The following is a 16,749-nucleotide window of genomic DNA, read 5'->3' on the forward strand; positions in this document are numbered from 1 at the left end:
TCGTTCCTCGGGCCGGGCAAGCCTGACTCAGCCTTTCATCCCTTCAGTGGGTCGATAAATAAGTACCAAGCATGATTGGGAACTAAACACTGGGGTTCCGCGTTCGGCTGACCACCTGACCGGAACATCTGCTCCTGCACCCCAGAGCCCTAGGTCCAGAAAACTGAGATGGGCACAGTAGGCCTTGGCCCTCCATGGGCTGTCGTGCAGCTGAGTTTAGAGTAGAGTTTTTTAAAACTTCTTTACATCTTATATATCGCCTTAATCTTAAAATAAATTTGTAAATTACCTGTCTGTGCGTGTTTCGCAGAATTATTTTTCTAACTTTTTTACTGAATTTTAATGCAATTTTTTTTAAAATTCTATTATGTATATTTTTTTTCCAATAATATACTAATCAATCGTTTAAGTACTTTAATTTATGTTTTTCTTTAAAATAAAATTACTTTTTTAATTATTGCTAAGTTCTTATTGAAAGAAAACTTAGAATTATTGCCAGCTATCTGAGAATTAAATCTTGTTAAGAAATTAAAAATATTTTACTGATCACACACAATATCATTCGAAGCAGAACAGCTGACTATTTACTAAAAATACTATTGTTTACGAAAAATGAAGATAAATTATTAATTTTATTTTTTTATTGCTTCTTATTTATTCGAGTAATGAAAAGTAAATGCGTATGTGCGCACAGGGGAAAAATTTAACAGATTGTTTTGTTTTTTAAATGAACAAAAAACTATGGGCATGCAATTTTAATTCAACATTCAAAGTTAATCTTGTGCTCTAATCCTTTTAAGTTACCCTTTTGTCTTAAAAAGTTGAAAATATTTGCTTTAAAAGTTGTTTGTATGATTTCTCAACTTTTGCACAGTTCAAAAAAATATTGCTATAGCAGGAAAATGTTCGATATGCCTTGTTTTGTTAAACAACTACTAAATTAAAAAGTTGTAAAAAGATTTGAAAAACGTGCTATTTTTAGAATCATCATCTCAAAAATTGTTCTTTTACTCCATTTGACTTTTTTCTTTTTAAATAACTTATAATCATAGTTTTAACACACGTTTTGAAGAAATTATGTATGCAAATTTCTCCTAATATTTCGTAATAAAAAAACAAGAATATTAATGATTTATTTATACAGTGAAACCTGCCAAGTTGCCCACACTTGTAAGTTTTACACCTGAATAAGTTGACCTCAATTATCAAGAACGGAAATTTTCCTACATAATAAAGAAGCAAAACCTTTGTAACTTGACCACCTGTCTATCTTCTATGTTGACCTCTGAAATAAGTTAATTTTGTCTAGGAGTATTATGAAATTCTATTCTAAAACCCTCATAAGTTGACCAGAAAAAAAAATTCAGAAAATTTTCTGTCATTTTGCATGTATGTTAATATTTCACTTGTTTGGTGAAATAGTGTAAAAAGCTAATCTAAACCCTTTTGTGAGTTGACCATCTGGGGAAACTGTAGGGAGTCAGCTTTTGACCATTTCTTTCATTCATTCATTGAAAACAGGTGTGTTAGTTGAAAAGTTGCTCTTCCAGTTGCAATAGTGAGCAAATAGGTTTGCATGTGTAGTAATAACAGAATAAATTTTAAAGTGTTAAAATAATTTTGTTTTGTTAAAGTTTTCAATGTTTTCGTGTTCTGATATTTTAAGAAATTATTTTTATTAAACACTTCACATGCATAACTAACAAAATAATTTTTTTTACAAAGTTAGTTAAATATTAAAATTATTTCTGTGTAACAAATTGAAGTTCGTTTAGGTTTAAACACATTTCTTGAGATATTCATTTGGCCATTTGCTAAATCAAATTTTTAAGTCAAGTAAGAAAAAAATTTAAATATATAGCAACATGTGGGAAACGAAAAAGTAAACAATGTCCTACCCCTTCTATAAGTTGACCACTTGTCTACGTTGGCCACTAAAACAATGCACATGAAGTGGTCAACTTACACAAGTTTTACTGTAATTGTTTCATTGAACCAGAGTAGAAACAAAAAAAACCAGAACCAGAGTAGAAAAAAAAATTCAGAAAATTTTCTGTCATTTTGCATGTATGTAACAAATTGAAGTTCGTTTAGGTTTAAACACATTTCTTGAGATATTCATTTGGCCATTTGCTAAATCAAATTTTTAAGTCAAGTAAGAAAAAAATTTAAATATATAGCAACATGTGGGAAACGAAAAAGTAAACAATGTCCCACCCCTTCTATAAGTTGACCACTTGTCTACGTTGGCCACTAAAACAATGCACATGAAGTGGTCAACTTACACAAGTTTTACTGTAATTGTTTCATTGAACCAGAGTAGAAACAAAAAAAACCAGAACCAGAGTAGAAAAAAAAAATTCAGAAAATTTTCTGTCATTTTGCATGTATGTTAATATTTCACTTGTTTGGTGAAATAGTGTAAAAAGCTAATCTAAACCCTTTTGTGAGTTGACCATCTGGGGAAACTGTAGGGAGTCAGCTTTTGACCATTTCTTTCATTCATTCATTGAAAACAGGTGTGTTAGTTGAAAAGTTGCTCTTCCAGTTGCAATAGTGAGCAAATAGGTTTGCATGTGTAGTAATAACAGAATAAATTTTAAAGTGTTAAAATAATTTTGTTTTGTTAAAGTTTTCAATGTTTTCGTGTTCTGATATTTTAAGAAATTATTTTTATTAAACACTTCACATTCTTTCTGTTTGTTTTCGTAATAATCGGCCTTACAACTATTTAACTTAGATTCTTTGGACTAGGCGTCACTTCATGCATGTCTTTCGAGATTAAAATTTCAAAGATAAAATGTAAAAATTACAAGAATGCGTAAGCTAGTTTCACCTAACAAAAAAAGGGACAAAAACGTTGGTCATATAACATTTATTAAGTTTTACAATTTTATCGAAAATAAATACCGTGATTTCTATAAAATTTTGCGATTATGCATCAGAATAGCTATCTTTTTTCAGGTCTACCTTTGCTTGATCACTTTTTTTTTCCTTTCCTAAGAAACTCGAAGTGAGGGGCAAAAGCATTTAACCCTACAACTCTTCATAAATTTATGATAACTTATGAAAATTTGGTTTTAATTCAAAACTGTCATACAAATTACATTAAAACAGCTTTAAAAAATAAATAATAGTAAAAAAAAAAGAGTCAAGATAAAAAGTCAAAGATTCTATAATCTTGGAGAATCAAAAATAATTTATTAATTTATTTAAATTTCCTTTTTAAAGGAGATTAAAAAAAAAAAAAAGCCCAGAAAGCAACGCGAAAAATTCTGTTGGTTGCTTAGCAACGAGAAGCACTATCTTTTCCCATCTTGTCATTCATTCTGTTTCTTTATGGTTGTTATAAATTGTTTCCCCTTCTATGGCGAGGTAATTTGGCATATTTTTAAACCATCGCCAGGTATATAAATCCTTATTGCGACCTAATTTACAACCCATTTTTTTCGAAATTTTGTCTACCCCCCCTATTTTAAGGGTCAGGATTCAAAATATGTAAAAAAAAATACATGTTTATTCAGAGAAAGTACGTTTTTGTGTCTGATTTCGTAACTTAATTAATAGCTAGCACTAATTAATTAGCATATTTGAGGTCACCCTCGGGAACCATTAAGATTGACACTTAGATCGTGAAAATCCGATCATTAGAACAAAAGTTATTCAGGGTGATATCTTTTTTTTTTTGCGGACTGTACACCAATGAAGCCCTCTTGGGGGGGGGGGGGGAGGCGAGGCAGTGTATCAGTGATATCAAACCTTTATTATTTCATTAATTCTTTGTTTATTAGTTAATATTATTTTATATCTCAATTATTATAAATCCTCACCCTTTTGAATACTCGATTCCCATTGGCCGATGCAATTTCGCTCAACCAATTTATTTTTTACCGTTCAATCTCCCATCCGCTCTTACCAAATACCCTATCTCGTTTCTGATTGGCCGTCACTCATTCGACTCAACGAATCAAACGATGTACAGTCCGCAAAAAAAAAAACGAATCACCCTGAATAACTTTCGTTCTAATGATCGGATTTTCAAGAACTAAGTGTCAATCTTAATGGTTCCTGGGGGTGACCTCAAATATGCTAATTAATTAGTGCTAACTATTAATTAAGTTACGAAATCAGACACAAAAACGTACTTTCTCTGAATAAACATGCATTTTTTTTTACATATTTGGATTTCTTATCTTCAAAATATAGGGGGTAGCCGCAATCTGGGAAATGTGGTCCCCATAGTTTGGCCAGGAGAGCGATTCAAAGTTCGTACCCCTTAATGTTAATTTCGCTTTTTGCGTTTTCAGTCATATTTTCAAAACTAATGAAGAAAATTCAAAACAAATTGCACCCACTCATAAAACTCATTTACCCAAAGATAATTTCATGCAAAAAATAATTTTTAATAATTATTTATTATTTTTTATTATTTAATTAAAGTGAGGATGAAAAAATATTGAATTATAAGGTATGAATTTTTTTATACCATATTAATCTACATATTTTTCAATTGAAAAATCTAAAGTTTCAACTGTTTTTATTTATTAGAAGCTGAGAAAAATTAAAATTAATTATTTTTAAAAAAATAATTTGGCGACAATAAAGAAATAACTAATTGGGGCGATTAATATTAAAATGTGATAAACTTGGGAGGAACTTGACTTCGCGCGCGTAGCGTAAAATTTCATTCATATTTTTTTCGCTAATAATCGTTTGCCGATCTTTTTATTTTTATTTCTTTCACACTATAAAATACGATGTTTCTTTTTTAGTCATTTAATAATTTATTTGCAATTTAGTAAAGAATTTTGAATAAAAAACACTTTATTCAACAAATGTCTAGTTTTAAAAAGGCGTGCTTCTGATAGAATACACCAGATAGTGCTTATTTAATGTGATTATTATTTTTTTTTTCAATAACTGATACAATTTCAATAATATACATACGTATGCATAGATTTGGAATAATATATTTATCAATTTCTTGAATATATATTTTATAAATATTAATAAAAATACGTAGTCAACATTTTTAAACATCTCTCACAACATCGCAAATTTCTCAACATCTTATAGGGTAAACTAAACAATGAAGGAACACTTAAGCTTAGCTTGCCTTTAAAAAAATTCATAAAAATTTCAAAATTTGTAATTTTAGCTAAATGATGGTGTCGACATATTTGTTATGAAATGCAAATTATGTAAAAAAAAGTTAGATAACTTACATAATATTGTTTTAAGCTTTTGGTGGTTTAAATAATAAGTAGTAAGATGACCAAGTGAAGGAACAGTTCTTACGAGTGAATAAACACTAAATTTTCCAAAGAATGAACACTTAATTTTGATAATGTTTGATGCTCGTTAGGAATCCATAGGCCACACAAATGTCTAAAAACAAGATTTTTCTTGGAATTACGACATATAACCATAGTTAATGTGGAAAATGTTACTTTTTTTCAGTCATGGAATGGAAAGTAAAATATGTTTGAATACATAATTTTAAAAAAATGTTTTTCATTTTTTTCTCACAGTTTAATAGTCCGTTCTAAATTATGAATGTTTATCATTGTGTAATCTGATGATGTTTTTATTATTATTATAGCTCGATCATTTTTTTGTTTAATCTTTTCCTCATATTTTTTAAGCATTTTTTAAAATCTTTTTAAGTATTTTTTTTCTCTTCGTCATGAGTAATTTATTTCTTTTTCTTTTGATTTAACCTTCCTCTTTATTCCAAATTTTTGGCCAATGTAAATGTATCTTCGAAATTTCTTTTGATTTTCCAGTTCCATTTCCAGAATTCCTCACTGGATAATAAATGAGAAAAAGGAGTTTCGAAGTTTGAGTAAAACACATCTCTCATTGACTTATATCTAGTAGTTACTTATGAAACCAATCGCTTTTGCAGCTAACAATGCCTCAAGAGGACTTATCTCAAAATCAGTTTTCAAGATACTTTCATTATTAATGTTAGTTGTCTCAGCTTCAGAGCCAAAATTTGATTATACAATTGTTCTTTTTGAAATAAATTCTTCAATATTGAGAAAAGCACAGGCTATTGGATATTTGGGAGATTAAACTTTTCTGTCAATGTTCCTTTAAAAATTTGCAACATAACTTGTGAGATTTCCTTCTCAAGCTTCTGAAGAAATAGCGCATCGTTACTCTCGAAGCATGTGTTTTGTTGATAAGTTGTCTTGCTCATTAACTCTTGGTGTCTGTTTTGCATGCATTTATTACTGTCAACGCTTTCTACATCGAATGAAAAAATATCGCATTTCATAAAAGCATTTTAACTTCATCAGTTGATGCCTCAAATCTTATTTAAAAATGGATGTAAAATTTTCTAGACACATTGTTTTACAATTCTTTTGTTTTCAAGATCTAACGAAATTTCCAAGAATTACGTAGAAAACTAAACCAGAAAATGTGTTTTGAGGAACAAAACTTGCTCAGTTTCAAATTGATATGAGTAAATAAAACGTAACTTCAATGACCATATTTTGAATTCTTTTTTTCACAATGAAAAGAAAAGCATTATTATATGCAATTAATTGTAGTTTAAACGGATAACAACAAACACTGACCTTATAATTTTGTCAAAGAAACAAGGCGTTGAACAGATACTAACAAATTCAAAACTTTTTCCAGAGAAGACTCAAAGACCAGGTAACTAAATGCATTGTTAAAGGACTTCCTATTGTTAGGTAGTAAGCTACTCTTACCAATCAATCTAAATTAAAACGCTTAAAATCTTATTTCTAAGAAATATCTATGAAATGCTCCTTCATTTGTTGGTTTACCCTACATCATCCTAATCTTAAAAGAAATTTCCGGAAGTGTATCGCAGAACTATTTTACCAACTATTTAATAAAATTTTAACATTTTAAAATTCTTATTCTTTTCCATTTTACGTTTATTATTTCTTCATTAATATACTAATAATTTTTTTAGAACTTTAATTTAGATTTTCTTTAATTTAGGTTTCCTTTTCAAATTATAGTCAAGTTTTTTTTAAAAGAATTATTGTCTGCTAGCTAAGAATAAAACCTTGTTAAGAAATTAAAAACATTCAGCTGTTTAAAATTATTTAATGCAAAACAGCTGATTATTTACTTAGCATACTATTTTTTTTTGAAAAAAGAATATAAATTATTGTCTTTTTTTTTTGTTTCTTGTGACTTCAACTTAGATTATCTAAAATAGTGTTGATGTTTTATAAGTCACTACAAAGAGGATAAAGATACCGAACATAAAAAGCTGTGGAATACGTAGCCAATTTTTTTAGTGTCTTAAAATATCTCAGTATCTTAAATGTCGTCCTACTATCTTAGTTGTGAAATTAAATTTTTAATTATCTGACCACGTGTGATTCACTGATTATTTCATTATATCTTTTACTCTTTATGATACCAAGTAGATTTTTTTTTCTGATAATATACTAAATTATTTAGTTTAATTTTTTACTTTAGCATGATTTCCAAGATATTATTGTAGTATAATTTGTTATCAGGAAAATGCCTTATTTTGTTAATCAGGAAATACTAAAAATTGAAATTTGTAAGGATTCCGAATCTGTGCACACAATACACAATTTCCGACCTTATTTTAATAAAAATTTTTTTTTAAAAAAACGTGGCAAGTAGGCTAACATACTTTTTACAGAAACCGTGAAAACTAATTTTTCCTATATTTCTTCAAAAGAGGATAAGAATGATATTGCTCCAAGGGACCTACTCAATAATTTCGCTATTTCCAGAATGAAATCTGTTTGATCGAAACATATTATTCCTTGAAAATTACACGAGGGAAAAATTAACTTTTATTATTTATCCAAGCATATTCCATTTATTTAATGATAGCGGTATTAAGGTTAAGGATATGCGTCGGAAGCTCCGTTTATTATTATACTATAAATGCATTAAATCATGTAGCTTGAATAATTTATTTTAAGTAAATTATTTAATAATTTTAAGCAAATAAGGGTGTAAAAATAAACTCGATCGAAATACTCCGAAAGTATAGGGGAGAGTGGGGTCAATTGTAACATGGTACGATTGTAACAGAGCAAAAATTTCGAGTGTCGGGTTTTAGATTTGGTTCTTAGGTGGCGCACAAGGTGTATTTAATAAATCTACATGTACACCCCTGCTGGCAACCAGTTTCATGTACTTTTGAAAGAGTTACATCACAAAAGATATTTTCACGCTACGCAAGTAATTTTTTTGGTATTAGAATATTATATTGCAACAAAGTAATTTTGTTTAAGCAAATAAAATTATTAACCGAATATGTAAGTGGACACCTTAATTAACATTTCAAAGAAGCAAAAGATTAGTTTTGTTAATTAACTAGCATTGTTTTTAACAAATGAAGCTGTAATGGCGTCTTGGGGACGATTGTAACAGTAAGTAAAGAGACGATTGTAACAGCTGAAAATAAATAATCTTATGCTTACAAACCATTACTTAACTCTTTAAGAACCACCAATACTTTCGTATATCATTTATATTATGTTGCATATGCATTATTTCATTTGTCACCTTTCACAGCATAAATTAAAATTTTGAACCCCTTAAAGTTAAAAGTTTAACCCTTTAGGTCTCTGCTCATTATTATTTTTACTCCTAAAATATCACTACTATTTTGATCAATAAAAAAATATATCACAACTATGATAATATGTATAATTAACTATGTTTTAGTTGAATTTATGAACTGTTACAATTGACCCCGTAAGTGGGGACAATTGTAACAAGTGCACGACTGTCGAAAACTGCTAATTACTTATATAATAACATTTAAAATAAGGTATTTATTTTTTTTTTCTAGTAGAGAATAGTCTACTTTACTCGTCTGTCCATTAATACTGATAATATATTGGATTTTTTGTTAGTTAAAAATAGTTAAGTAAAAAATGTTACAATTGACCCCACTCTCCCCTACCCTGAAATATATGTAGAATAAACTTTGGAATCGATATATAAAAAATACCTTTTCAAACAACTTCGAGTAGGACGGAAACGCTAACTTGTTTAAAAAAGTTGTCCTTGTTACTATTTAATTTCGATTCCTGGTACTAGGGGACATTCCATTTTCACATTCGACTTTTGAAATTTCAATTGTAAACGGAATTTTTTTATGACCTTAAACTAAAATGTTAAGGCTTGCAGCAAAAAAAAAAAAAAAAATTTTTTTTTACTGCATTATTTTTTTTACAAAGTATTATTTTTTCAATCTAAGAACCTGTGCCTATAACATATGCAAAACTTATTTTAATATCGAGTGAAATAATTTAATATGTTGTGTAACTAAATGGATAATCCCAAGAAACTGAATCGAAAATATAAAAACTTCATTGATTTAAAAAAATAATAGATGATAATAAAAATAGACATGTTTTGAGCGTCCAATAATAAAAGTCACAAGTTATCCAAGCCTGACAAGTCTTGAGAATGGGCGATTATATTTGAAAACTCGAAACATGTCGACTTTTACTTCCCTCTTCATATGTTTTGAAGCCAGTTGAGTTTTTATCGTCAATTATACTGTTTTACATTTGGGTCTTGATCATTATTTTGATAAGGATTTTACACTAGTTAAAGTAAACATATGCATTTTAATATTTTATCAGGATTCATATGGTCTTTAAAAATGTAAGAACAGCAATATTGTAAAAGTTGTATTTAACTTCAAAATTAACATTTTGACACCAGATATTTTGAGTTAATGAAATTAAATATTTTATCTCTTAAGTTTTGTGCCCCCATTTCAGTATCTTAAGGATCTTACGAGCTCTGTTTAAAAAGAGATCATCAGATATAAGAAAGCAAAAATAACAATAGTAGCAGTATTTGGTGGTAAATGTAGCTTATCGTAATTGAAGAATATGCTGTGCGACATTTTATGGTGAATTTGCGAACTTATAAGTTTCAGAATGTATCGAAACATGAGGATGCTATTTGCTAATCATCTTTATCCAAAGGAAACGATGTAACCTAAATATCTAGTAGAATGAAGCGATTTTTTAAACAATGAATCCTACAATTTGCAACATATTATTTCAATATCTTATTCTTAAACATAACATATTTCAATCTTTTTAAAATGCCACTAAACATTCAGCAATTCCTTGAGTTATAGAAAAAAGAAATATCGTAAATTATAGAAAACCTTGTGAATGTGCATTAGAATTATTATAAAATCTACATTTTATTTTTCAAGCACTTTTTTTTTCTTCAAACTTTCTTGCCTAGAAGACTCGATTAAAACTGTAAAAATGATTATCCCTAAAATTTTGTATATAGCTATAATAAGTTATGCTCATTTTATTTTAGTATAAAATCCTCGAATAAATGTAGTAAAAGCAGTGTAATCTAAATAATATCAGATAAAAAGTTCATGTATTTAAATTCTAAGAACTATCATAAATAATTTATAAATCGATTCAAATTTACTTTTCAAAGGAGATTAAAATAATATTTTTTTTGCTTTTTGGACAGAAATCCCCTAAAAAAATTGTTTATGGCCTGGAAACTTTGAGATATTTTCTATTAACAATAAATTAAGCCTCTCCGAGCAATCACTGATCATTATTTCAATTTTTTTACTATCAGAGTTTGGTTGCGTAGCAACCTAGTAAAATGAAGCACTCCTCTTTTGAATTAGTCAATGGGTTATCTTAAAATATTTATTTGCGCAGGCGACTTTTTTTGGCGGTTTTCTGGACTATCGCCAAATATATAAACCTTTATTGCGGCCCAATTTACCACCCAATTTTTTTAAAATTTTGTCTACCCCCACTAATTCAAGGGTCTAGATTCGAAATATGTAAAAAAAATTATATGTTTATTCAGAGAAAGTACGTTTTTGTGTCTGATTTCGTAACTTAATTAATAGTTAGCACTAATTAATTAACATATTTGAGGTCACCCCCAGGAACCATTAAGATTGACACTTAGTTCGTGAAAATCCGTTCATTAGAACGAAAGTTATTCAGGGTGATTCGTTTTTTTTTTGCGGACTGTACATAGTTTTATATATATCCTTTTGATATAAGCACCCTTAATTGTATATATTCCTAGGACTTATAATTGTAAATAATATATATTCGGATTTCCATCTTAATCGGACTATTTCTTTTCACCGTATTTCATTTTTTTTTGTTTTTCTTTCCTTGTACATATCTGATCATTTTATACATCATCATTTTACGATTTTTACGCTCGTTGCCTAGGCCTATGATGAAATGGCAAGTGCCGAAAGGCAGGCACCATGATTTAAACCATTACATTAAAGCATCAGATATGTCATTCTAAACCTTTTACAAACTAGCAAAATCTGTCTATAGTTACAAATTTAGTTTGTAGTTATTAACCGTGTGGCCAGACGAGCAAGCCATGTAAAATTAGCGTGGCATTCAACGAGTTAAGCCTCCTATTCGGTTATGGAGAGGCAATGAGCTTTCTCTCCGGTGGAAAGCAGAGAAAATAAGTCTTTTTCTTGGAACACCTACATAAAATTAACATTTCCTTCTTTGAACGTATTGCAAATTGCCTGAAACAAATCAAGCTATTGAATGATATATTTAAATAGCCTAAAGGTATGTAGGTTTATTGAAATAAGCCTAAATGGGACAGGCTCATTAGAAGAAGTCTGGAGGCGTTTTTAACTAATTGGGAAAGTTAACAATCTGTTTAAAAGTGGCGATTTTTTTAAAAATTAGCCTATGACATTTATATTTTAGCGACTGAGCATCATGATCGATGTAAATGTTGTTGAAACATATTCAGTGATCGTCTCTGAACATGTTTAATTCATAAGGATCAAGTGAATTAGAGAAAAATCGACTTTAGAATAATAAGGAAACATTAGGAGACAGTATGTAAAGCGACTAACTATAACATGATCTGCTCATCCTCTTCAAAGGGGAAATAATTGAAATTCGGTTTATAATAAATTATTTACAAGACTATGTACAGTTATTTATGAAATACATGAGATAAAACCCCGTCTGATAGAGAAGAAAATGAATGGAAATGACTTTATCCTTAAACATGAAGATATCTTAAAAATTCCGTTATACATGGTCTTTTTTATAGATGGCGTTTTCATCTGCAATGTCCTCTGATAGTATTAGAAAATGGCATTCTATGCTCTCAGTATGCGTTGCATTTGTAATTTTACTGAGCCTCTTATTTTGTGCTTTTATTATCATAATGGATTCAGAGACAGAACTCCATGCTCGTGATGTGTGTATTATAATAGAACTAATGCACTGAATATACAGTAGCGTCTTCAAATGGAGTAAAAGTTTTAAGTTTGGACAAAGTAAAGGTCTAAGAGCATTAGTAACCTATTCTTTACCTTTATTTACATTTTTATTCAGGATAGATTGGAATTTCGAGTCAAGCCCAAAGACACAGATTTGTGTACTATGTAGTACTGTTTTGTTGTACAGAGTCAGGTTCTTTTAGATATTTGAATTTTATCTGGAGATTTTGATTAATAGGTTGTTTGATTGTTTGGCATTTTTGGCAAATCTCTGGGTTCAATATGTATTTGTTCAGGAACTGTAACTATTATAACTATTGTAATTCCAAAGAGAGTTTAATGAAACAAATATCTTATCAATTTTACAATGCGAAGATTAAATATTATTATCATTTTCAATAACTTTTTAATAACTAAACTGAACTTGAATATTTTAAAAGTATGTAATGTTTCATAATTTTATTCCTAAACTGTTGCAAAATAACATAAAAATTTCTCCGTTGAGTACTTTTTCACATAGATCAGATGTTCCCAACCAGGAGGAGTTTCTACGCAGGAGAAGTTTTCTAATTTGGTACTTGCAATTCGAGAAGAAGAATACTTCTGAATTCACATAATTAGGCCTAATCACGTGGTTGTGCATGGTTTATTACAGCTATTAGGCTTAGTTTTGAATCACTTTTCAGATCAGATTTAATTAGCTACATGCAAGCGACGTCACATATGTGTGTTAGACTTGATTATCTGCTGAATCATGGTTTAACCCCTTGGGGACGGGTGATTCAGAAAAGCATTCGTAGAAAATCAGGATCAGGACGTAATTAAATAAAAAACTGTAACTTAAATGTAGTCGTTTCTAATTTGACAGACTTACTTTGCTTTTACTTTAATTATTGTTAGTTTAATCATATATATAATCAATATTAATGCAAAGTATAACTAGTTTTATTTTGAACTAAGTAATGGTGAATGAAATAAATCAAACAATTATAACTCCGCCCACAAATAAACTGCTAAAGAATTACTTTGAATACCAGCTTTATTTTTTTTACCCTGGTTTATACGGTCTTATGCTTTATGCTTATAGGGCGGACCCATTCATACATCCACAGATCGTAATTTTGACCTGAATCAGAGAACGATTGATCTCCAATCCAGTACCCCCAGAAGTATTCATTTGTTATGGGAACATGGAGGACTTTTGCGACTCGACAGATTTAACGTGCATCAGTCACTTTACTACACGGGGAGTCTTCGGCCGGCGGGGTTCGAACCCACGAACTCTCAGACAGCGCCCTACCGACCAGGTCATTCCAGACCCTAATTATGTTCTAATAGAATAATAGAACACGAGTTCGTAAAGGACGGTTGCTATTCGGGGGAAGTGGGAATTAACTAAAATCATAGAGAACCATCAAAAGAACATTGTTTAGATTTAAAAAAAATTGAATTATGTTTATCCAAATAATTAAAAATTAAAAAAATGCAAATTTAATCAAATGGAGCATTTCCAGAGATACAACAATTTAAAAATGCGCCTTTTTAATTATACTTACCATTCTTTTTTTAATTGCTCTTTAAACTCTTTTGCGCGGATCAACTTCTTTCACTTAGCTCTTAAATTACCATTATTTTTATATTTCAACTTAATAGCAATTTTTAAAGATGAGAGTTTTAACACCCGAATTATAGGTATGAAAGCAAAATAAAAAGTTGGACTCACCAAAAAGGATTCCCTAGTGGTAAATGTAATAGGATCTGCTGCTTCCATTTCTTGGCAGAAAAATTGCACGTCACCATGATATCTCAACAACTTACTCTGAGACTTGGCTAAGGAAAGTAAATCCAAATTTACACTATCTGCTACGAACTCCACCTGAAACAATATAAAACACATAGTTTAGTTATACATAGATATTTTAAGATCAGTATATAATTTTTCTATAAATACGAAAAATGATTGAATCAAAACAAGAAAAATTTCACAGTATAATAGGCTCTAAAATAGGAATAAAAAATTATGAGAAAGGGTCATTTCCGCCACACGGAGCTCACTCCCGATTTCTTCATCTATTGAAAAGTAAATAATTGTTTTACGAACAATTGACTTTCCGAACGAACAAGTTCATAGTTCTCACGTAACGTCATTATTCTTCATTCAATAAATAATTCTTTTTTCACTTTTTTAAATAATTCTTTCAGAAGAACAAATTACAATAAAATAGTTTATATCTTGAAGAATAATAAAATACAATTCATGGTTTCTAAAAATATATGGAATAATCTTATTTAATCTGGTTTGATCGTTCTGTTTAAAATACACAAATTAAATTCGCCATTACTTAATATATAATTGATATGAATTTTTATTTTTATGGAAAAGTTACAATAAAAAGTACTGTTGGTGCAGCGTTAAAAATATTTTGTATTAAGTAGAAAAGTTTGTTACAAAACATTTTTATTCAACACAAAATCGTCTGTTTATAACAAAAGGAGAAGGAAGAAATATCTCCACTCTTCTCTTATAATTAAAACCGTTTGAACTTTTTTTTGTCTATTTTCGAACGCTATCATCAGAACATCTTAGAGCGAGCTACAAAAACTCTCAAATCAGATAACTGACCCAACGTTAAAATTTCGAACATAATTAATAAGTTCTGCAAGAATGTGATAGAATAGGAAATTTGACGTGGAAATTGCGATGGGGTTATGTTTCTTACTTTTGAATAAAATGGTTTAAACAGGGAAATTTTGCTTTTTCTCCCCAAGGATTGTAATATTAGACTGCTGAACTTGTTACTCTTTAATTGAGGATTTCATTTAAAAATATAGAAGTGAATCAACGTAAAGAGTGGAAATAAAACTACAAAATGTTATTCTATTTTGAGGTATGTAACACATTAACTTTCGAAACAGATTTAAAATGGTTCAGAATGTATATCTAGAACCAGATTTAAGTACAGATGCCTGTGATTTCTAAGAATAAAATGTTAACTAGAATTTGATTTGTATTATTTCTTCATAAAAAGTAACTACTTTTGACACTTTTTAGGCGTAGTTCGCTCTGCTTTTCGTATTGTGATAGATTTGATCACAGTGATAGAATCGTTTTGTTTTGAATGACTTACCAGTAAAATGCAACAAAAAAAAAATACTAAAAATACGCTTAAATTTCATCTTATAACTCGTATTTAATATTTGCTTGTCATGACATATATTAAAGCATAAGTCACATCTAAACTGAAAATGTATACCAGATCTAACACCTTCTTCAGATTTTACTAAATAATCGTTCCTAAATATTAAGATATAGAAGTGAAATGCATCATTTAACATAGGATTGGGGAAAAAGATTAAAATTTTTTTTCCCTATCATTTAAATAACTCATGTATACATACTTAAATTGTGCCACAAGTTCTGATGCAATAATTAAGGAATTAAAACAAGTAAAAAATTTTTTGTAATACCATTTAAAATTTAATCACATTAATGTTTTATTTTACTTCAAATTTAACATATTAATAAAAATTAATATTTATTTAACTAAAATGAAATTTCATTTGACAAAAAAAAAAAACGGCAAAATTTTTCTTTTCAGAAATTTTTTATAGTATCAAATATGATAGTCTAGGACTAAACGGTATAATATTGTTTAATATCTTCGAAATGACTTGCGTAATTTATTAATCAACTTCAAAAAGTGGGCTATGTTTGAAAAAAGAGGCAGTATAAATTTGTTAATACCAAAAAGATATTAAGTGTTGCTTACCACTTTAACTTTAAAATTGAACTGCACTTAGACTTCAGATCAAAAAGTATAAATATTCTTATTATAACTATAAAGTGGTCAGCAGAACTGGCTAATTTCTACGAAATAAATCTTAATAATAAAACATTTATGCTAAAACTTTTATCGTTTTTGATAAAAAAGGAACTGCCTTTTATATTTTTAATTTGACTTACACATTTTAATTTATAGAAATCAAAATAATTAATATTTTTTAACTTAAAACTGTGTCATAATAATAACTTGTACAATAGTTAATAACTAGGAGGCTTCGCCCCCTGCTCGCTGGCGCTCGCCAACCCCCGGAACTGCTTTCGCAGTTCATTTCGGATTGCTTCACAATCCGATGCTCGCTCATTGGATACGTTCTTAACGTCTAGCTTTTGTATACTTTTTTGAACACTGAAGTTCCATACACTTTTCACTGTAGAAAACTCTTAAACCTGTGCATTTCAATATTAATTTGAAATTGAAAACAGTTCGCAATTTTTCTTAATCACACTATTCTAAATTTCAGTTGTTGAGAAAAGTAACTGTTGTAAGTTTTGTTTTAAAGTCTTTCCCACCCGAGGGCTAAAACCATGTGTTGTAAAACAATATGAAATAGTACTGAACTCCGGATGTAAAGCATCGGCTTCGATGAAGATAATTTTGTGAGAATTTTTTCATAATTCGGTGAGAATTCAC

At 29.2% G+C, this 16,749-nt stretch overlaps 1 protein-coding gene across 2 annotated transcripts in view; it reads right to left on the minus strand.

Annotated features, from left to right (window-relative positions):
* LOC107438212 (neurexin 1) overlaps positions 1-16,749 on the minus strand; it is a 302,816-nt gene that overhangs the window by 53,447 nt on the left and 232,620 nt on the right. For both annotated transcript variants that reach the window (XM_071185922.2, XM_071185921.2), the window contains exon 8: positions 13,998-14,150. In XM_071185922.2, coding sequence (XP_071042023.1) covers positions 13,998-14,150 — 153 coding nt within the window. The remainder of the gene's footprint in view (positions 1-13,997; positions 14,151-16,749) is intronic.

Source organism: Parasteatoda tepidariorum, chromosome 5 (genome assembly GCF_982258835.1).
Source record: "Parasteatoda tepidariorum strain Cologne lab strain chromosome 5, Ptep-v5.0, whole genome shotgun sequence".
NCBI classification, from domain to species: Eukaryota; Metazoa; Arthropoda; class Arachnida; order Araneae; family Theridiidae; genus Parasteatoda; species Parasteatoda tepidariorum.